The 23952-nt window shown below is 42.8% G+C and overlaps 1 protein-coding gene across 5 annotated transcripts in view; it reads right to left on the reverse strand.

The window, feature by feature from the left end:
• TTC1 (tetratricopeptide repeat domain 1) overlaps nucleotides 1–23952 on the reverse strand; it is a 92333-nt gene that overhangs the window by 21618 nt on the left and 46763 nt on the right. For 3 of the 5 annotated variants that reach the window (XM_006137152.4, XM_006137153.4, XM_006137151.4), the window contains exon 8: nucleotides 8449–9115. The exons of 1 other annotated variant lie outside the window; for it this stretch is intronic. In XM_006137152.4, coding sequence (XP_006137214.2) covers nucleotides 8979–9115 — 137 coding nt within the window. In that variant the 3' untranslated portion in view covers nucleotides 8449–8978. Of the gene's footprint in view, nucleotides 1–3887; nucleotides 4417–8448; nucleotides 9116–23952 lie in introns of those variants that run through there. One more of the 5 variants, XM_025178504.2, reaches the window with a different exon arrangement.

Genomic DNA, 23952 nt, shown 5'->3' on the forward strand with positions numbered 1-23952 from the left:
ATTTAGAAAGCCCCATGTGCCTTCCAGTGCAGTATCAGTCCCCAGCCCCACACAGACACGGAGACTGGGGAACGGAGAGTGATCTTCCTCCAGTAACAATTAGAAATGTAACTGCAAGAGTGGACAGGATCCTGAAGTCATCTGGCAAGTTTCCACTGGTGCTGATACACATTAGAACTAACAGTACATCACAATGTAGGATTACACAAATGCTAGAGGACTGAGGGCGTGTCTACATTGGCAAGTTTAGTCAAGGAAAAGTGCCTTTTATCAACAAAACTGCAGGAGGGTTCACACTGCAGCATGATTTATGTCATGAAAAACAGCCACTTCCACTGACAAAAAACTTCTAGCTCCAGAAGTTTCTCCACCCTGTGTTATTGACAAACATGCAGTGTGACTACCTGGAGGCATTTTTATCACTGATTCTGGCCTCCAGGAAGTGGTCCACAATTCACAAGCAGCCTCGCTGGTCAGCAGTTTACATTTTGTTACTCTGCAGTCAGGTAACTAGCTACCCTTCCTGCTGCCTCGGAGAAGCTGGGTGCAGTGGGATGGGAGAGGGCAGCGGAGGAGGAGTGGAGCAGGCTGCTGTACCAGCTTTCAGCCAATAGGAAGTGAGAAATTTTGCTGGGGGCAGGGTCAGTGTGTGAAGCCTCTTCCCCCCACCCACGGGCAGCAGAGCTACTTGGAGCAGCAAGCCAGCCTGGGACTGCAGCAGTCAGCCTGTCTCAGGTTCCTGTAAGGATGCTGGCTGGGTGCTGCTTAGGTAAGCACCTCCCAGCCAGAGCCTGGCTCTGGCACCCCACCCCCAAATACCTGCCCCAAGACACCACCCAAACCTTCTGTACCCCTTTGCCCCATCACAACTCCCTTCTATACCCTGCATCGCCTCCTAGAGCCCCTCCTCTAGGCCAGAATCCCCCATAACCCTCCTTGACCCTGCATCCCATTCCCCTGCCCCAGGCCCCCACCCCACCCCCCCGTACCGTTCCCCCCTTCTTCCAGGTCACAACTGTCTCCAAGACGCTGCAGCTCCTTCTACAGCCCTCCCCCAGGCCAGAATCCTCTCCTGCACCCCAGGTTCCTGCCCCATATCACAACTCTCTTTCACCCAAACTCCCTTTCAGACCCCCACACCTCCTCCATAGAAATGCAGCCCTTGACCACTTGCCAAAATCTTGGAGTGACCCCCCCATTAAAAATTATTGCCCACCCCTGAACTAACCGTTATGGCTGCGTCTAGACTGGCATGATTTTGTGCAAAAGCAATTGCTTTTGCGCAAAATCTTGCTGCCTGGCTACACTGGCCGTGAGTATTTGCACAAGAACACTGACTTTGTAATGTATGAAATCAGTGGCTCTTGCGCAACTACTCGATGCTTCCACTCAGGGATAAGCCCTCTCGTGTAAGTATTCTTGCGCAAGAGGGCCAGTGTAGACAGGAATGGTAATTTCTTGCGCAAGAAAGCCCGATGGCTAAAATGGCCATCGGAGCTTTCTTGCGCAAGAGAGCGTCTACACTGGCATGGATGCTGTTGTGCAAAAGCAAATGTTTTGCGCAAAGGCACATGCCAGTATAGACGCTCTCTTGCGCAAATTCTTTTAACTGAAAAAGTTTTCCGTTAAAAGTATTTGCGCAAAATCATGCCGGTCTAGACGCATCCTATGGGTGAGCAGGATGTTGCTGCAGGAATCCTGCAGGTAGAAGCTATTGAAACTTTGGGGGAGAGATTTGTAAATTTTCTGCTTAAGAGACCTTGGCAGAGCAGCTTTGTCCCATTACCCACTGTAGGACACTAGCCTCTGCCACTCATCAGTCACTTGTGCAGGATTCAAAACAGAACATGGGTGGGCTATATCTAGAGCAGCCACTAGTCTGGAGAACTTGTGCTCTCGGTTTGCTCGCTTACCCTGAGCAGGGAGATGGCTGCCAGGGGGCTGCTTGGCTGGGGAGATGTGGGGCATAACTTTTGTGCTAAAAAGGGAATTTGCTAGTTTCAGCTGCAATTCATGTTGCCCATATGCAAGGATGGCCCATGTGTATAGGCTGACTCGGCCGTCGCCTAGGGCACCGCGTTAAACAGGGCGCCCAATGATGATGTCACGCCAGGGGTGCCAATCACGCATTCTGCCGGGGGGTCAGCTGCCGGGAGCCCGCCTTTGCCCATATGCACTGAGGCCACCATGCCTTTTCCTCACTCCCCATGAGTTAGGTGCTTGGCTGGATGCATTCCTGTCAGACCACTGGGACAGCGAGTGCAAATAGAGGGAAAGGGGTTTGTAGGAAGTGACATGTTACAATGTAGGGCTCCATGTGAACAGATGCCTTTTTGTGCCCTGTGCTGAGTGTCAGAGTCCTTGGGGGGTCCAAGCGCTTGCAGATGAGGCAACACCCTTGCAGAAATAAGGGAGAATTTGGTTTACAAGGCACTAAATGGGTCATCAAGTAAGTATCTTGCTTGGAAGAGTGCTTGGAAAGAGAGTTCAGGCCCCACAAGAAGCACTAGGCCTTGACCAGACAGGCCTCAGGAGGATAGTTACTGTCATGGAGAAAGAAACGGAGATCTTTGGGGCAGCAGCACAGTGAGCTGATGCAGGCTGCCCCCTCCTTGCCAATGGCAGAATCCAAATGCCTCATCTAGCAACCCTCCCCCGCATGGCCTCACATTCCTTGTCCTTCTCTGGGAGTACAAATTACCCAGGCACTCCACCCTTCTCCCCCTGGGGAGTATGGTGCCTGGCCCTGCCCCCACCTGTGGAGTTAGAAGCCTTTGCCAGCCCTTCCATTGCTGGGCGTGAGCGTATGCGCATGGGAAGATACAGTACTTTCAGTGTTAGAACCATTCGACACTTTACTGTTCAACAAGCTCACAGGCCAGTCACCGTGACCCCAGGTGCAGGCTTTAAAGGCATGTTCCTGGCTATGTGCTGCATTGGGAGGGAGGGGGGGGGGGGGGAAGGAGGACGGAAGCAATTGTTACAGGGATTTACCTCAGTGCCCCTCATTTTAAAGTGCATCCTGATGTGCACAGCAGCTCTGAGCTCCACTGCCAGCTCGAATGTTTGATGCTCTAATTCTGTTGCCAAGCACAGTGCCTCAGAGCTCCACCCCAAGCAAACACTTCCCCCCTTTCCACAAACTATACAAGTCAAAAGTAGCCTCTTTAACCATGGGAATATTGTTCTCAGTGAGGTCTGGCCAGCCACAGTGACAACTTCATCCTGCCTTCAATCTCCCCAAGATGCATTCGACTACCATGTGGCAATTTGTATGACTGTCCATGGGCCCCTTATACGGTTTCATGAACCAGGGCTGCAAGGAGTAAGTTGGGTCTTCCACAATCACAACAGGTATTTCTGCAGCCCCTCCCACCCCCCACTGTAATCTAGTGGTCTGGAAAGACAGTCCCCTCCTGAAGCTTTCAGTACAGGCCACCACTCCTGAATCATAGAATCCTAGAACTGGAAGGGACCTCAAGAGGTCATCAAGTCCAGTCCCTGCCCTCACGGCAGGACCAAGCACTGTCTAGACCATCCCTGACAGATGTCTATCCAAACGGCTCTTAGTATTCCGCAACCCCCCATAGCTACTCCTTACAGTGTTTAACCACCCTGGCAGGCAGGAAGTTTTTCCTAAACCTCCCTTGCTGCCGTTTAATGGAGATCTTTACAGACCACCCCACATTGATATCAGTGAAACGCCCCTGGTGATCCACCAACACTTGCAGCAGCATTGAGCAGTATCAATTCCAGTTGATGCACTCAGTGATAAGGTGGGTTAGTGCCAAAATCAGTCTGTATGTTTCATTTATGGCCCCTTCCCAGTTGGGAAATCCCATGTCTGAGTAACCACTAAGTCATGCAAACTTCCCAGAGTCGTGGTCCTCCATAGCAGAATGTGATTTATTGCTCTGCAGACTTGCAATAGTACAGCTCCAAACTCATTTGCAACTCAACGGAAGCAACTAGGAGTTGCCAGCTTCCACACACAGCAATGGCAGCGTGCTTCTCAAGCAAGAGGGCAGATTTCATTCTGGTGTCCCTGTGCTGTGGGTCAGACACTAGCTAAGCACACAGCTGCAGGAAGGTTGCTTTACACATGCTAAAACTCTGAAGCGAGTGAGCTTTATCCCACACCTGTATGACAATGCAATCCCACCAATCTGTGCTTGTTTCTCTAGTCCAGAAGCAACAGTCCACCCTGTAGAGATGCCCGAGTGCCCAAACCAATGACAGGGTGCACATCATCATATACACTGTCAGGCTCCTCCGAGTCTTCTTCCGCTGTCAGTAACTTCAAGCTGATCTCTGCTGCCATGTGTGAGGTCCTCACCACAGTTCACAGAGCATGGGAGAGAAGGGCGGGATCCGTTCTTTCTCCCTGCAAGTTCTGGAGTGCACAGCAGAGAATGGCTGTTGGAAGAAAGGTATGAAAGGATGCCAGAAGCTCCTGAACAAAGCTGGTCCTGATGGGACATTTTGCATGGTCCCAAGATGTCCTGCACTCTTTTCGAGGGCACACAGCTAATGCTAGGTAGTGTTGCCAGACACTGTGGAGCACATCCCCGCAGGGCATTGCTCCCACCATCAAACCATTTTTTTCAAATGCCCAGAATGAGTTTGAGATGCTTCAGTTTATATATTTATAAAAGTCCCCCCCCCCCAACATGGGAACAGATGATGCCTGGGGGTGTGAATGTCAGCCCCTTTGTCCTCTGCACTGCTCTACTAGGGCACAGAAGCTGTCACTCTCCTAAGCAAAGTAATCCCTGGGTGTAGAGAAAATCTCCAGGTAGGAAAACCAGTGTAACAGGTTCAGACCTCCCCCCAGACCTTGGCCAACAACTCTTTGGGAATGTTTCAACCAACTTATAGTTAAAAGCAGCCCCTTCAGAGCTCTTCCCCTTTAGCTGCATGTAACAGACACTGGGCAGAGGCTGGAGCTATGTGAGAAATAAAACCCCATTCCATTAGTGCAATTCACAAGTAAGGTCTAAACACAGGGAAAACCTAGCAGTTGTGTTCTGTTTAGTTAAGTGACATTTTAATTATGCAGAAGAACTTAAAAGAATGCATAGGCCTCAATGTGAACCAAGACCTTTTCCTTTGAGGTTAGTCCCCATGGACTTCAGATTCACTGCTGCTGTGAGGCAGTTTTCAACAGATGTGATGTATACACACCAGAACTAGCCCCTGAATCTTGCACGGCAATAGGGCATCTTTTGTGAATAGCAAAGCAAAATCCACATCCTACTGGCCACAAGGAAAACAGCCGCACTTAACTCGTGACAAAAGCTAGGAAATAGTGGTATTTTAATATTCAATATAAGAATATAAGTGTAATTATAATGGATTTGCTGTATAATGATTTACTTATCCCAGGGGTCAGCAATCTTTTCAAACCAAAGAACCAAACTTCATCAAAATTCAGAACAAGTGATCAACAAAGAGATCAATAAGAATGCCCATTTGCATTAGCAAAAAAATACAACTTGATATTTTAGATAATTGACATGATTAACAATAGCACAAATGAAACCTTGTACTCTCAGACTTTACTTAACGGGACTTCTGCTGCTGCATCGTTTTGCACAGTTATTTGAAGTTTACATCGTAACTGGTCAAATCCAGCTTCATGCAATGCATTCAGGCTGTCTTCTGTCAATCTTATGGCAGGGGGCTGGAGATGTGGGGGTGCAGGAGTCTGGGTTGATATGTATGAGGGGCTTGAGGAAGGTGATTGGGGTGTATGATGGACTCAGGGCACAGGTTTGGGTGTGTGGGGGTGCAGGAGTGTTATAATGATGTAGCCAGATGAGGACTGATCCCCAACTGGGGGCTTGTTGACCAGGCTTCATTTTTAAATAAAGTAAAATATGATGTCCAACACAAAAGGTTTCAATATTGTATTTATGGCAGGTGTGGGGAACATTTTTTGGGTCGGGGCCATTGACCCACAAAAAAAAAAAAATCAGCCCCATGGGGGGGGGGGGGGGGGGGGGGGGGAGGACTGAGGTTCAAGGCCTCAGGCCAGATTTACTCTTCTGGAGTTTCAGGGTTAGTGGATTTTGTGGGCTCCCCAGGCTCTGGGTTGAAGCAAAAAAAAATGAGACATTGTGCCGGACAGGGCTCCCAGTGAATGGGATAGGGATGAGAGTAGAGAAACTGGGTGGGAGGTGGTGTGTAGGAGGGGGTGAGGGTGCAAGGTCTGACCAGCAAGCAGGAGTGGGGTCAGGGAGGAAGGAGTGGAGTGTCTGGTGGGGACAGAGGGGATTTTGGACAGAGGGTAGGCTGACTGGCTAGGAGGCTGGGGGCAAGGGTGTCTGACCAGGAGGCGAGGGGATTTTGGACAGAGGGTAGGCTGACTGGCCAGGGGGCCAGTTTTGCAGGGGGCCATAAGGCTGTACTGCCAGCACTGGCTCCCTGCTGGAGGGGAGCAAGGAGGGCTGAGCTGGGGCTCCAGAAGAGCTATATTTGGCTTGCGAACCATATGTTGCCAACCCCTGGCTACAAGTTCTATATGCTTCTATTTCACCCTGTCTCCTATGATTAGATATCTGAAGTGTGCTGTGCCCCTGAAAGCTCATGATACTATCTACATGTTTTGTTAGTCTTTAAAATGCTACTACACTATTTGTTTTTAAAGTTTTTCCTGTTACAGACTAACTCAGCTACCCATCTGAATCTCATGATTAGATATTGTTTACTGTAAGGTCTTGCTTCCTGTTAGTATTACAAATTAAGTTGTAGCCCCTGTCTGCGTAAATTACATTGTGTCTTCTAGTAACTGTGATCCTTATCTGGAATGCTCTGTAAATTGTTTGGGGTAAGTGAAGGAAGTGATCAAGAAGAAGAAACCTTGAAGACAACTAAGAAACATCCATTGTGGCTAAGGCTGAATAAATTAGCAGAACTGATGAACCCTGGAGACAGGCAGACCCCACCCCCACCCCAAGAGCAAGACATAAACAAGAGATAAGATAATGATGGAAAAAACTGACAAATAGCCATCAAAGGAGAACTCTGGAAAACCCAAATTAACATCTTTTAAGGATGAATGATTGCAGCATGACACTGCAAAACCCTTAGGGTGCGTCTACACAGTAGCATTATTTCAGAATAACTGATGTTATTTCAAAACAACAAAATGCAAGCAAGCCATTATTTTGAAATATGTCAAGATAGAGGACTTCTTACTCCAACTTCTGTAACCTTCATTTCATGAGAAGAAAGGAAAGCTGAAGGAAGAGTGTTCTTTCTTCAACTTCCTGCTATGTAGACAGCGCCAAAAGCCAAATTAAGCTATTTCGACTTAAGCTACACAAATTGACGTAGCTAAAGTTGCGTATCTTAATTCGACTTTTGCCCTGCTGCGTAGATTTACCCATAGACTCCAATGGGAACTTACATGTATAAAGTGGGGGGATTTTTTGCCATTACAATCTGGGTTCAGTCCAAGCCTCAGAGGAACCTCAACTCCTCACTCAGTCAGTCTTGCCAGCAAGATGGACTTGAGCCATGACATACTGGTAACTATGCACCATCATCAGGGGACTTGCCTTTATGAAGCATATGATAGCTGGTTTGATATTGCATTCTTAATAAGTGTAGTGTCTTGCCTTTTCCCCTAAAAAGATCCCATGTGTGTTTTATAAGCATAACAGAGGGACTGTCTCCCCCTTCTTGCATGTCACTGGAAATAGGGCTCAAGATATGCAAGTAACCTATGGTGACATGAAGCTGAAGTCAAACGTATGCTGCTAACAAGTTCTAGAAACAAGTTAAAGGAGCTATCACTCAGTTATTAATTTAATATTTTAAGTGGTATTTTCAAATCAGTAGTAAATTAGTTCTGGCCTTACTATTATAAAACTGGGTTAAGAGAGACAATTATGCTTAAATACAAGCTAGCTCCCCCTCCAAAAAAATTCCAATTCAAGCCCCACAACATTTGAATAGTCCGTCTGCAGAGATAAAACCTTTCCTAGATTCAGAGACTCCAATACAACTTGAAGACTTTTTGCAATCACTTTAATATCACTGATATTTGCATCTCATTATCTTAGCCCTAAATAGATACCTTGTGAAAGCCACAACATGTACTGAATCTGGGCAGGTGAATTTTAACTTTTACTGTCAAGTAGGATATCACACCAAAAATATTAAGGCAGTTTGCACATAGCTTACAACTAGTCTCTTGAGAGTAACAAGATGAACTAGAGAATTTCTGGTTCCAGAATGCCCAAGAAAAAAATTCAAGTCAAAATTAAAAGTCTATAACAAGACAACGTTAAGATTAAAAGCCTTGCAATTTCTTAAAAATCAGTCTCTTGCAATTTTGCTTTCTTATTTGTAGACTATATTTATATTCATTTAAAAATGCCATCATTGGAACGTCACCTCTCTTGAGAGGTCAAAATACAGGACAAAAATCACAAATCAGCCCACCAGAAACATGAAGCCTTTATTACAATGAAGATAAATTATACCACAAAGGCAGCTTGCTTCCACAGTCACAGCCGACAGGAAGCCACTTACTGGCTGAGCGCAGAGAAACATTTCTGATAGATTCACTAAAAGCATAAGACATCTTGGACACACCTGCAACTTGGGTTACACGCTTGTGAGCATTTTGATCTGACTGAATTGCTTGCTAGACTGATGTTGCTGAGAGTAAATGGGCCAGGGTAACCAACTTTCTTATTAGGAAAGACAAATAACACACTTGGGGGGGGGGGGGGGGGGGAACTACTCTGGGCATAAAGCTTTCACTGCAAAACAGAAATCAAATGACTTGCTTTTCATCCACATTTTAAACATTTCACATCCATGGAAATGTATATCCCCAATTATTTTCATGTGGATAAAATGATTTTACAAGTTAAATGACTGCTGAGCCCTTTTATTGGTAGTTGCAAGCGTGGTGTCACAAATCTTGAAAGCCAGCTTTTTAACAGGAATAGGCTTAGCTCATATTATCTGTTATTATTGTTTGGATTTTGAACAAAGTTGATGGAGTATGAGCCACTTGAGGAATCCTGTTTGATCTGAAAATTATCTGTTGACAGGCCAAAGGGTCGAAGAACCAAGTTCCCAAGATCTTTCAGCTTACCTGAAATGCAAAATTTAAAAAAAATTAAACATTAACTCCACTGTGTGTGTATATATGTGGACTGAAAGACACTGAATCATCCATGGTTCCACAGGCTGGTTATACCACCTGAGGCAGGTGCTGCAGAAATCTCTGCAGCCTGTTCTAATCCAAGCCCCTGAGACCTATATTTTTTTTCAGTCATTATGATGCAGCCACTGGTCCAGTAGGAACTAAAACCAGACCAGCAAGTCAATTTCATATTGCGTCCCAAATAGCAGATTCTCAGACACTGGAGACATGAGAAGTGCCTATCGGTGGCTGTTTTCTTTTACCAACCACCTACATTTCTTAAAAAACAACAAATGGTCTGGTAGCACTTTATAGACTAACAAAATATGTAGATGGCACAGCAGCCCACGAAAGCTCATAATACCATCTACATGCTTTGTTAGTCTATAAGGTGCTATCAGACCATTTGTTGTTTTTTTCTGTAACAGACTAACTCGGCTACCCCCCCTGAAACTCCTGTTACATTTCTTAAGACAGCAACAGTGTTGGTCTGTCCCCAGCAGCTCCATGTGGCTTTAGCTCTGATAATTACTTCATTTATTGTTCCATTTATAATAATTTTGAAAATTCTCAATTCCCATCTGGTTATTAACTGAAACATCTTCAGTTTAGAAACAGACTACAAAAACATTCATTTAACTTTGTAACTAACCCCAGAGTGCACATAAATTAGTAAAGCTGTGCCAATAGACCCTTCTCAAAAACAGGTTTTGACAATTCTCTCAGCTGGCAAACAGTGCAGTTCCCTTGACTGTATTATGTTACATAGTGTTACTAGAGTTAAATTATCCTTCTGGCCAATTAAGGAGCAGCATTAAAGGACTCTGCGGAGACTTCAATCCAGTCCTATTCTAATAAAGAAATGGGCCAAAATCAGTGACCAATAAGACAATGGGAAACATAATAAAGCTCAGAAGAGTTAATAAGGATCCTCAGATTAAAAAAAAAAAACCAAAAAACAAACAAACAAACAAACAAACAAACAAACAAAAAGGAAGAGCCATAGACTTCAAACTAGGGATGTGAAAGGTTAACCAGTAAGCATCACCCTTAATGAGTGAGGCTTCCCCTCTCCGGTTAACCAGTGCGGACTGGAGCAGCCATGAGCAGGGTCAGACATGGACAGCAGATGCTCCAGGCATGCAGAGCAGCCCCTGTCCGTAGTGGACCTGGGGCAGCACAGGCAGGAGAGCTGGGGGGAGGACGCTGGCAGTTGTTGCAGCCAAGCCATGGGCGGGGGGAGGAAGGAGACCTCCAGCCCAGCTAGGCTGAAGCAGTCTCCCTTGATTGGTTAATCGATTACTGTGAAGTAAACTTCATGTTTAACCAGTTAACCAATTAAACAGGATTTTACATCCCTACTTCAAAACTCACATTTACTCTCTGTGAACCATGATAAATATGTTGTGAGATGAGTATATCCATATGTAATCAATGAATAAAGAAAATGAGCCTGATCTGTACATACAAACGGACGAGCACATGCAGACTGAGAATTTAAGTTACAGTTTATAACAGCTTGCTGACTATGTCTGCAAAAGCCTGGTTCGTATTTGTGCATGTAAGTACAGACAAGTAATTACACTTCCATTTGAAAATAAGGCCCACTGGAGCTAGTTTTAAAAACAGACAAAATTCCCTCCACAAGCTATTGTAACTGCAATGTAAGTAGTGTAACAGGTATTTGGTACCTATGTTAATGAGAACTAGAGGTTTTTCTTACTGATTTAGGCTTAATTTTTCAAGAAATAATGTTCTGATCTCAGATTATTGAAACTCTTAGGCTGTGTCTACACTGGCACCTTTTTCCGGAAATGCTTAAAACGTAACAGTTTTCCGTTATAAGTATTTCCGGAAAAAGAACGTCTACATTGGCAGGATGCTTTTCTGGAAAAGCCCTTTTTCCGGAAAAGCGTCCGTGGCCAATGTAGACACGCTTTTCTGGAAAAAAGCCCCAATCGTCATTTTCACGATCAGGGCTTTTTTGCGGAAAAGGACTACTGTGCTGTCTACACTGGCCCTTTTCGGAACAGTTTTCCGGAAAAAGGACTTTTGCCCGAGCGGGAGCAGCATAGTTTTTCCGGAAAAGCAGCTGATTTCTTACAGTAAATCGTCACTGCTTTTCCGGAATAAGTGGCCCAGTGTAGACACAGCCTTAGTGTAACTGAAACCTCAGAAGCAAGATGATGAAAGTGTTAAAGGGCTTGATAGTATCTCCTGAAAGTTTTCTTGATAGACAACAGGTAAAATGGGGGGGGTGGAGAGGGAGGAAAATAATGAAATTAGACAGAAGGGAATAATACCCAATATTGGCCTAGTAATAGCACACAGAGCCACTGGAGTGACACTGGGACAGCTGCAGGGTCAGCACTAGACCAGACAGTTGATGCAGAAAGCAGTTTGGCTCTGAAGGAGATAAGAGGGCAAAGTCTATGCTGAATGATGGAGACTACTCCCCAGACAGCAAACAAATTAAGTTTGAAGCCAGCCCTACATTTGAAGTAACAGGCTACTTACCCTCTTTCAAAGGCTTTTCTCTAACTACAGCTAGTCTATCAGCATGGCTTTCCAAATGGAAAATGGACATTTTCAGGAAAAACAATAGTAAGAAATGGAACAAAGAAGTTGGAAAAGAATCAGTACTACTGTTCTTATTCATAACCCTGCATTTAAGAAACCTAAAAATGCTGCCCTTACCTACTGCTTGCCAGGAAGTGCATGGATTCAGACAGCTCATACCAGTCATAAGAAATATTCTGTTTCATGCTATTCAGGTTATTTTCATTCATAAAAAAAATACAGCTCATTACTATGCAGGGCAGTTTCTGAGGTCTAAAAAGCATTAAGATATGGCCAAGTATGGGATCTTGGAGTGTGATACTAGACTACTACAGACACTGTACTTTGCTTTTCTACACCAACTCTCTAGTTTTCCCAAACGCTATATCTACACTGCAAGGTTTTTGCGCAAAAATGGCCGTTTTTGTGCAAAAACCTGCGGCGCATCCACACCTCAAATGTGCTTTTGCGCAAGTAAATCAGCAGTAAAATGGCAGAACAGAGGGCTTTTGCCGGTGTAGGTAAACCTCCTTCTATGAGGCGCTACAGCTATTGCGCAAAAAGGCAAGTGTGGATGCTCCAGAGGGAAAAAGCACAGGTGGTCTGATGGCCATTCTATGAATGGCCATCAGAGCTTTCTTTCGCAAGAGCATCCATGCAGTGTGGACGCTCTCTTGCACAAAAACACATCACTTCTGCAATGCGCTTTGAGGTGTGGACATGCTCTTGCGCAAGAAGCCTGCAGCGTAGTCATAGCCAAAGAGTATAACCTTCATCGATACCATTTACAAGGTTCCTCCCCCAAAACGTGCAGGACTTTTTCCAACAGTTAGGATGTGGTCATTGAGCCTGTTACAGTGAAGCAACATCACCACAGAGTGCAGAGTTTGGCACTTAATGCATGTAACATTTATCAAATCATCATATTATGGGAGCCTATGACAGTGAACAGTGCTTTGTCTGAGAAATGTTACTTCATCTTTGAATGACCTTGATTTTAACTTTAAATCCCATTCTTGGAAGGTAAACACACATGCTCCACAAATATGTACCTGCAACTCTAACTTCATTGTAACACAGGTGAGTATGTGTGATGGTGGGGCATTAACACATCCTTTGCATCAAGGATATATAAGCTAGTCTGAAACAAACAATTTGCGTTACAATGTGAATAAGCAGTAAAGAGAAAGTTGATAGCACTTTCAGTCAGAGCTCTCAATTGGAGTACAACCCTTGCACACTATTGCTACTGATTTCTTGAAACAAACTACAAAGATCACTAGTATACCTGCCAATGAACTTGGAGTTCTGCAGGAGAGTACTCAGAGTCATTGCTAGCAACTGTTAAGATCTTCTTTCAGTTTCAATGAAAATGCAAGTTACCACCACTGGTCTTGTCACACTAGCACACTACCAATATTTGTCAGCCACCAAAATGTTTTATCACAGTCTGTTTAAGCAGGCTTATATACATAAGTAGAGACTTCTAGATGGATTTTGTTTAACGTGCTGCAAGTCAAGAGGTCAGGCCCTGGAGTTTACAAGGATGGGCACCAAAATAAGTGGAGTCTCCATCCCTAGAGGTGTTTAACAAAGGCTTGACAAAGCCCTGGCTGGGTTGATTTAGTTGGGATTGGTCCTGCCTAGAGCAGGGGACTGGACTTGATGACCTTCTGAGGTTTCTTCCAGAGCTATGGTTCTATGATTCTATGTCTTGCTCACAACACTCCTGTTAATACAACCTAGCATGATTTTTTTTTTGCAAGAGTATCACGCTGTTAACTCATATTTAACTTGTGGCCCACTATGACAACTAGATCCCTTTCTGCAGTACCCTTTCTGCAACCTGTATTCCTCTAGTTTATTTATAAAAAGGTCATCCAAGACTGTATCAAATGCTTTACTAAAGTTAGGTATACCACCTCTAACTGCTTCCCTTATCCACAAGGCTTGTTACCCTATCAAAGAAAGCTACCTGGTTGATTTGACATGATTTGTTGGTTTTTTTGTTAAACAAAGCCATGTTGTTAATCACCTTATTATCTTCCAGATGTTTGCAAACAGATTCCTTAATTATTTGCTCATTTATCTTTCCTGACACAGAAGTTAAGTTGACTGGTCTGTAGTTTTCTTCCTAGGTTGTCCTTATTTTTCTTTTTATGCACGGGTGCTATATTTGGCTTTTTCCAGTTTTCAAGAATCTCTCCTGTTTTCCATGACTATTCCTCATACATCTCCTTGAGTATTCTAGAATAAATTTCATCTGGCCCTGGTGACTTGAAGAAATCAAACTTAAGTAATTTTCAACATACTCTTTTTCTGTTTTAATTTCTGAACCTACTTGTTCTTGCACTGTGATTTCAGAATGGCTATTGTACAAATTCATACTTTATGATGCCAGAAGGGACCATTGTGACCATCTAGCCTGAGTTTCTGTATAACACAGGCCATGGAACTTTCCTGAGTTAATTCCTGTTTGAACTAGAACATTTTTCTCAGAAAAAAAATCCAATTTTTATTTAAAAATGTTAAATTTTTATAACGCATTGTAATTTTTCCAATGGTTAATTTTTCTCATGGTTTAAGAGCTTATTTCAAATCTAAATCTGTCTATCTTCAAAATTTCCAGTCACTGAATCTTGTTACATTTTTGTCTGTTGGAGATGGAAAAGCCCTCTGATAACCAAGTTTTTGTTCTTCACATAGTACCTACATACTATGAACAAGTTGCCCATAATCTTTTTGTTAAGCTAAGCATACTGAGCTCATGGAGTCCATCATCGTAAGGCAAGTTTCCAATCCTTTAGTTTAATTAATCTTGTGACTTCTCGAATGATCACCAATTTATCAATATCCATCCTGAATTGTCAACAACAAATTTGATCCCAATAGTGCAATAGCGATCCCATAAATGCCAAATACAAAGGTATTACAACCTTCCTGCTCCTACTCAATAATCCTCTGTTTATATCATCCAGATCCCCATTACCTAGTTAAATTATTTCACCACCTCTGAAGGACGAAAGTCTCATATTTTGCATTGTGCACAGTGAAAATTATCCATCCGTTATGTAACAGTGCATAGATCTGGACAGGATCAGGGCCCCATTGTATGAGGCACTGTACAAGCATAAGATAGTACAAAGCAGCTCAAACATTAAGTACATTAGATCTCAAAGTGCTTTAAAAAGAAGGGAAGTACCTTTATTTTAAAGATGGCAAAATAGGTGGAAAGAGATGATGCAGCAAGACTGACAGGAGGAAAAGAAAATAAGACTCCTGTCTCCTGAATGCCAATCAAGTGGAACTACAAGGCCTGCTGTATGCTATGACAATTGTTTCAGAAAAAATTTAATTCTACCCACAATAAAGCCAAAATGCAGCACTGTTTCTGCTGTAATTTAATCCATCTCAGGTGGTTTAGGGTTTTAGGGCATGATGAGGAACAGAAAGGAAAGGTAAAGAGTTAGTTCATTGACTATATCTTGGTTTCATGCAGTGGTTGGTTTTTCAGAAATATAGCTGATGAAAATCATCATTACTTATACAACTAGACTCCTGTTTTCCATATAATTCAGATCTCAGTTCAAAGTGCTAATTCACTAGAGCAGGGGTTCCCAAATGTTTTGACATGGGGACCAGTAAATCCATTCACGATCTTTTGGAGGCCCGGTAACATTCATTTGCATATTTGCATATTCATTAAGCAAATGATAAATATTCAAATAAATTGTTTCTGGTCCTCCCAAAGCCCCCAGTGCCAGCTTTAGCAAAGCTTTTGATACTGTCACCCACAATATTCTTGCCAGCAAGTTAAGGGAATATGGCTTGGATAAATGGATTATAAAATGGATAGAAAGCTAGCTTGACCAGGATTTCCCAAACTTTTTACTTTAGTTGGAACCCAGTTTTTTTCAGAACTGTTTTTTGCAGCCCAAAAATATAAATGCATATAAAAAAAGAATGAAAAAATGAATACATTTTCACTGTTTCACCTGGCTGCATCCTCCGCCCAGCCCAGGCCAGGGCTTGGGGGACCCGGTGCCACACGGGCACTCTGGGAGCCTGGAACATCCGGCTGCACCCTCCGCCCAGCCCGGGCCAGGGCTTGGGGGAGCAGGAGCAGATTGGGAGTAGGGTATCTGGCTAGAAGGGAGGGTACAAGTAGGGAACTTGGGTAGGAATTGGACCTCCCTGACTGGTCCCAGATGAGGGATTTTTTGGACCAGGGGAGGTCATTTCAGGGTTCCTGGTTCCCCCCCTCCTCCCCACTAGGCTTCTTTTACCTCCCTCCCCTGCAACCCAACTGAGCCGCCCACCCCCGCGGGTTCCCTGCGCCTCCCCCAGAACCATCCCCCACAATCCAAGGGAGTGCAGCACCAATTCCCTGCTGCCCCTCACAGCTCAGCTGAGCTGCCCTTCTGTTCCCTATGCCTTCCCCCATCCACCTCAGCCCAGTTGAGCTCCGCACTGGTTCCCTGCATGCCTTCCCCACAGCACAGCTGAGCCCCGTTTCCCTGCACCTCCCCCCAAGCCCCACAAAACTGCTAAAACCAGCTCTGATTTCCTACCCCTCCCTCCCCTTGAGTCTTCTCCCTGCCCGCAGCCCAGCCCAGCACCCCACACCTTTTCACTCTCGCAGCCCAGCTGAGCTCCACTTCCCTGCACCTCCCCCCAAATCGTGCAGACATGCTAAGCCCAGCACTGATTCCCTGCCTTTCCCTCCCCTTGAGTCCAGCTCTGGGTTCCCCACCCCTCCCTCCTCCTGCAGCCCAGGTTAGCCCAGCACCCCGCACCTCTCTCCCCACCCACCCGCAGCCCAGCCTGGTGCCCCCCTAGCATGGCCTCCAGGGGCAACTGTCCCCCTGCTCCTCCCTCGCTACGCCTCTGCCAGGAGCCCAGAACATCCAGCTGCATCCTCCGCCCAGTCCAGGGCTTGGGGGACCAGGCAGCCACACTGAGGCCCGGTATTTTTTTCTTGTGGACCGGTACCAGGCTGCGGCCCATAGTTTGGGAAACGCTGCACCAGAGGATATTCCTTAAAGAATCAGTGAATTTAGGCTGATCTTTGGAGGTCAACATCAACATTCTGCAGTCCTGAGAAAACTATACTTGCACAGAAACAATAACAGTGTTATCAGGCTTTCAGCTTATTTTATCCATAAAGACCTGGTCTACACCAGAGTAACTGGTTTCCAGGACAATCATTCCTTTTAATTTTCCATCTTGGTTAATTGAGACAAGAAGGTCAAGTGAATTGGCTAAAGTCACTCAATGAGAGGTTCAGCTAGATTAGCTTCTTGGTACCAGGGCCTTTGCTTTAATCCCACTAATGAATTATTAAGGCAAGTAGTTTATCATTTACATAGCATTCTGAAAGCTTTGTGGTCATAGAGCTTGGAAGTTCTTCATAGTGTCTATGTCATCAGGATAAATAGCTACTATTGTATTTGGAGACAAAGAATTGGTCATTACTTAGTTTCAGTCTTTTGGGTGAGCAGCATCTTTGTCCAGCAGTGGATGAATCTTGGCATAGTTTGGATCTCTGGCACATTCTTGGAGCCAGTTGTAAAACAAATCATCCCAGTCCTGCAGCTGGTTTAGACGCATGCAGATAAGTCCTGTGTCTGGAAACAGTGTAGGGTCTTTTCTAATCACAACTAGTGTGACAGCCTTTTTCCGGTCATATTGATGCCAATAAACAGAAATAACACACAGCATTCTTACATGCAAGCTGAGGCATTTGTTTTGGAAGGCAGATGTTTTATGATGGGGCTTGAAATATCTGATATCTCTCTAGAAATCTGCTCAATTATTTAAGCAGCAGTTGGGGGTTGCAGTCCACATTCTGATTAAGTACTTTTTTAGCCAACCATAGCTGCCAGAGTGGATAAAAATCAATTATTAAAAATCTGATTTTATTTAAATTGGATTTTTTTTAATTTAAAATCAGTTTTGATTTTTTTTAACTAAGTCAATAAAATACTAAATTTCTCATTTAAAAATAACAGCTATAATTAAATCTTATCACAAACATGCCACACATACACTTACAGCCTCATAACATGAACTAATGGCTCTAGTCTGTCCAGCCTAACAACCAGCTCTTTGCTCCTTAAAATTTTCAATTTCTGTTAGTCTGCTGAGAAACATGTGCAAAGACTAGTTAGGATTTTTTTGTTCTGTGCTTATGTGGTGGTGAACCTGGGCCAAGCCCAGCAGAGTTAGTTAAGACACTGTCTATAGACAGAGACACCATATATATAGGAAAGGATAGAGACAGCATAAAAAGGAACACCGGAGTGGACAGGAAAGGAAAAGGGAAGACATTATTCAGCACATACACAGCTTATTCCCTACACTTTTGCCACAGAAAAACTGGCATGGCTTCTGGATGTAAAGCAGACCCTATCTGGAAATAATTTGAAGAAATGTGTTCCCTGGGTAAAAAAGGAAAAACGTGTCGAGTATAAGCAGTGGAAGAAGAAAATGCAAGGCCTACCGGCAAGAACCAGATATTATAGGAATAACAGAAACATGGTGGAATACTAGGCATGACTGGAGTACAGGTATTGAAGGGTATGTGTTGTTTAGGAAAGACAGAAATAAGGGTAAATAAGGGACATTGTATATCAAAGATGAGGTAGATTGTAAAGAAATAAAAAGTGATGGAATGGAGAAGACAGAGTCTGTTTGGGCAAAAATCACATTGGGAAAGAAAACTATCAGATTCTCCTCTGGGATAGTGATTGGGGTGTTATAGACCACCAGGATCCAATTTGGATATGGATAGAGACCTCTTTAATGTTTTGAATGAAGTAAATACTCATGGAAACTGCGTAATCATGGGAGATTTCAACTTTCCAGATATAAACTGCAGAACAAGTGCTAGTAATAATAATAGGGCTCAGATTTTCCTAGATGTGATAGCTGATGAATTCCTTCATCAAGTAGTTGCTGAACCAACAAGGGGGGGATGCTATTTTAGATTTGGTTTTGGTGAGTAGCGAGGACCTCATAAATGAAATGGTTGTAGGGGACAACCTTGGCTCGAGTGATCATGAGCTAATTCAGTTCAAATTAAATGGAAGGATAAACAAAAATAAATCCGAGACTAGGGTTTTTGATTTCAAAAGGGCTAACTTTAATAAATTAAGGAAATTGTTAGGGAAGTTGATTGGACTAAAGAAATTATGGATCTTGAGGTGGAGGAGGCCTGGAATTAATTTAAGTTAAAGTTGCAGAAGCCTGTATCCCAAGAAAAGGGAAAAAATTTATAGGCAGGTGTGTTAGACCAAGCTGGATGAGCAAGCATCTCAGAGAGGTGATTAAGAAAAAGCAGAAAGCATATAAGGAGTGGAAAATGGGAGGGATCAGTAAAGAAAGCTACCTTATTGAGGTTAGAGCATGTAGAAACAAAGTGAGAAAGGCTAAAAGTCAGGTAGAGTTGGACCTTGCAAAGGGAATTAAAACCAATAGTAAAAGGTTTTATAGTCATATAAATAGGAAAAAAACAAAAAAAGAAGAAGTAGGACCGCTAATTACTAAGGATGGAGTGGAGGTTAAGGATAATCTAGGAATGGCCCAATATCTAAACAAATACTTTGCTTCAGTCTTTAATGAGGCTAATGAAGAACTTAGGGATAATGGTAACATAACAAATGGGACTAAGGATGTGGAGGTAGATATTACTATATCCGAGGTAAAAGCCAAACTTGAACAGCTTAATGGGAGTAAATCGGGGGGCCCAGAATATTAAAGGAACTGGCACATGAACTTGCAAGTCCATTAGCAAAATTTTTTAATAAATCTCTAAACTCAGGGGTTGTACCATTTGACTGGAGAATTGCTATTATAGTTCCGATTTTTAAGAAAGGGAAAAAAAGCGACCTGGGTAACTATAGGCCTGTTAGTTTGACATCTGTAGTATGCAGACGTCTGTAGATCTTGGAAAAAATTTTGAAGGAGAAAGTAGTTAGAGACATTGAGGCTAATGGCAATTGGGACAAATTACAACATGGTTTTACAAAAGGTAGATCGTGCCAAACCAACCTGATCTCCTTTTTTGAGAAAGTAACAGATTTTTTAGATAAAAGAAATGCAGTGGATCTAATCTACCTCGACTTTAGTAAGGCATTTGATACAGTACCACATGGGGAATTATTGGTTAAATTGGAAAAGATAGGGATTAATATGAAAGTTGAGAGGTGGATAAGCAACTGGTTAAAGGGAAGACTACAGCAGGTCATATTGAAAGGTGAACTGTCGGGTTGGAGGAAGGTTACTAGCGGAGTTCCTCAGGGATCAGTTTTGGGGCCAATTTTATTTAATCTTTTTATCGCTGACCTTAGCGCCAAAAGTGGAAGTGTCCTGATAAAATTTGCGGATGACACAAAGTTGGGAGCTATTGCCTATTCAGAAAAGGATCGGGATATCATACAGGAAGATCTGGATGATCTTGTAAATTCGAGTGATAGCAATAGGATGAAATTTAATAGTGAGAACTGTAAGGTTATGCATTTAGGTATTAATAACAAGAATTTTAGTTATAAGCTGGGGACACATCAGTTGGAAGTAACGGAGGAGGAGAAGGACCTCGGAGTCTTGGTTGATTATAGGATGACTATAAGCCGCCATTGTGACATGGCCGTGAAAAAGGCTAATACGGTCTTGGGATGTATTAGGCGAGGTATTTCCAGTAGGGATAAGTAGGTGTTAGTGCCATTATACAAGGCATTGATGAGACCCCATTTGGAATACTGTGTGCAGTTCTGGTCTCCCATGTTTAAGAAGGATGAATTCAAACTGGAACAGGTACAAAGAAGGGCCACTAGGATGATCCGAGGAATGGAAAACCTGTCTTATGAAAGGAGACTCAAGGAGCTTGGCTTGTTTACCTTAACCAAAAGAAGGCTGGGGGGGACATGATTGCACTCTTTAAATATATTAGAGGGATAAATACTAGGGAGGGAGAGCAATTATTTAAGCTTAATACCAATGTGGACACAAGAACAAATGGATATAAGCTGGCTAGTAGGAAGTTTAGACTTGAGATTAGACGAAGGTTTCTAACCATTAGAGGAGTGAAGTTCTGGAACGGCCTTCCAAGGGAAGTAGTGGGGGCAAAAGATCTATCTGGTTTCAAGATTAAACTAGATGGGTTTATGAAGGGGATGGTTTGATGAGATAACATGATCTTGGTAACTAATTGACCATTCATTATCAGTGGGAAATAGGTCAATGGAGGGATGATAGGAGTTACTATAGAGAACTTTCTGGGTGTCTGGCTGGTGAGTCTTGCCCACATGCTCAGGGTTTAGCTGATCGCCATATTTGGGGTCAGGAAGGAATTTTCCTCCCGGGTAGATTGGCAGAGGTCCTGGAGGTTTTTCGCCTTCCTCTGTAGCATGGGGTACAGATCACAGCTGGAGGATTCTCTGCATCTTGGGGTCTTCAAAGTATTTGAAGGCTTCAATATCTGAGGTATAGGTGAGAGGATTATTCTAGGAGGGGTGGGTGAGATTCTGTGGCCTGCACTGTGCAGGGGGTCAGACTAGATGATCATAATGGTCCCTTCTGACCTTAAAGTCTATGAGTCTATGAATGAAACATGGTACGGAAAATTGCTTACTACTGGGAGAAAATGATGTGGATGAAAGTGTAGATATATGTCTGGAGAACAATATGGATCAACTTTGCAATGCATTATTCTTCTTCAAGACTCTCTCTATGACTTTTAGTGTGTGATTTGACAAATAAATTCCTAAGCTGTTTGCTATGTTGGATGTTGCTAGGAAAAAAAAAGTTTAGCTTAGCTAATCCTCATTGCTTGTTTAATTAATAGGTTTAGACTGTCACAGAAAGCTGCAGTAACAAAAATGCAGAGTTGCCACGTGTCATTTTCTTATTTTATATTACATAAGATATTATTTATTTTGTAACATCATGGTCACAGATCATAATGGTGATGCCACAAGTCTATTCCTTATTTTACTTCAGCATAACTCAGCTTTCCAAAAAGAACCTCATCCCATCCTTGTTTTCAAAGGGGGTTACCACAAAATTAATTGCACTCTAAGCACAATCAGTCCTAGCTTTTTTAAATTGAAATCAGATCTGCATAAAAAATGAGTGGGAGCTGGGAACATGAAAGCTAGTTGTAGAAGTTTTAGGACACTGTATGTGTCTGTAAGAGTTAATAACATTTGAAAATTAAAAAAAAAACTTTAAGGGCAGCTGTCAATTTGCAACTCAGGAAACTGCTTCAATCACAAATGTGGAACATTTACGTAACATTGAAGATTTAGTTTAATAAAGTACAAGTGCTATTGTGTTTGTGTGTGAGATTTAGTTCTTACCATTCCTAACGTATTGCTGCTGCATCTGCAGCACAGGTAATGAGAATTATGTACTATTTTCTAAATTAATAAAAATCAAATTATCTAAAATAATTGCAAAAAGGACACCTTCTTAGATGTTATAAAATGCTGTGCAGAGTTATAAATTAACATTTTAGTGATCAGATTTGCACCATTGTTTGAAGAAATATGTGAAGTAGTATCAGTGAGAAACTTGATTTAAATCAATCCTACCTTGAGTGCTGCCTCTTCTGTTGCTACTAATTTAAGCCCAAAATGGAGAGAAACAAAGACGTTTTCCAAGAACTCTGTCCCAAACATAGTTCCTTCTACTTACAGGACAAACTCATAATTAGAGGAGGTTTTAAACCCCTCATTTAAAGGAGGTTTTGGAACAAATTGATAAACTTAACAGTAACAAGTCACCAGGACCAGATGGCATTCACCAAAGAGCTCTGAAAGAAATCAAATGTGAAATTGCAGAACTATTCACTGTGGTTTGTCCTTTAAATCATCTTCAGCATGTAATGACTAGTAGACAGCTAATGAGATGCAATATATTTAAAAAGGGCTCTGGAGGTGATCCTGGCAATTACACAGATGAACATAATTTGTTGGGAAAAGTCAGCATGGCTTCTGTAAAGGGAAATCATGCTTTACTAATCTGCTAGAGTTCTAGGGGTCAACAAACATGTGGACAAAGGGGATCCAATGGATATAGTATACTTAGATTTCAAGAAAGCCTTTGACAAGGTCTCTCACCAAAAGCTCTTAAGTAAGTTGTCATGGGATAAGAGGGAAGGCCCTTTTATGGACTGATAACTGGTAAAAGACAAGAAACAAAGGGTAGCAATGAATGGTAAATTTTCAGAATGGAGAGAGGTAACTACTGATGTCCCCCAAGGGTCTGTCCTGGGACCCATCCTATTCAACTTATTTATAAATGATCTGGAGAAAGGGGTAAACAGTGAGGTGGCAAAATTTGCAGAGGATACTAAACTGCTCAAGATAGTTAAGATCAAAGCAAACTGTGAAGAGCTTCAAAAAGATCTCACCAAACTAAGTGATTATACAACAAAATGGCAAATGAAATTTAAATGTTGATAAATGTAAAGAAATGCACATTGGAAAAAATAATCCCAACTACCCATACAATATGATGGGGATTGATTTAGCTATCACTACTCAAGAGAGAGATCTTGGAGTCACTGTAGATAGTTCTCTGAAAACATCCACTCAATGTGCAGTGGCAGACAGAAAAAGCAAACAATGTTGGGAATCATTAAAAAAAGGATATAAGAGAATATCTTATTGTCTCTACATAAAACCATGGTATGCCCACATCTTGAATACTGCATACAGCTGTGGTTGCCTCATCTCAAAAAAGATGTATTGGCATTGGAAAAGGTTTAGAAAAGGGCAACAAACATGATTAGGGGTTTGGAATGGGTGCCATATGAAGAGAGATTAAAGTTGATTTGGACTTTTCAACTTAGAAAAGAGGAGACTAAGAGGGGATACAACAGAAGTCTATAAAATCATGACTGGTATGGAAAAAGTGAATATGGAAAAGTTATTTACTTGTTCCCATAACGTAAAAACTAGGGGTTACCAAATGAAATAAATATATAGCAGGTTTAAAACCAACAAAACCAAGTTTTTTTTTTCCTCCACACAGCGCATGGTCAGCCTGTGGAACTCCTTGCCAGAGGAGGTTGTGAAGTCCATGACTAACAGGGTTCAAGAAAGAACTAGATAAATTCATGGTGGTTAGGTCTATCAATGGTTATTAGCCAGGATGGGTAGGAATGGTGTCCCCAGCCGCTGACAGAGGATGGGAATGTGTGATGGGAGAGGGATTGTTTTAAG

This window comes from Pelodiscus sinensis, chromosome 17, assembly GCF_049634645.1.
Source record: "Pelodiscus sinensis isolate JC-2024 chromosome 17, ASM4963464v1, whole genome shotgun sequence".
In the NCBI taxonomy this organism is placed as follows: Eukaryota; Metazoa; Chordata; order Testudines; family Trionychidae; genus Pelodiscus; species Pelodiscus sinensis.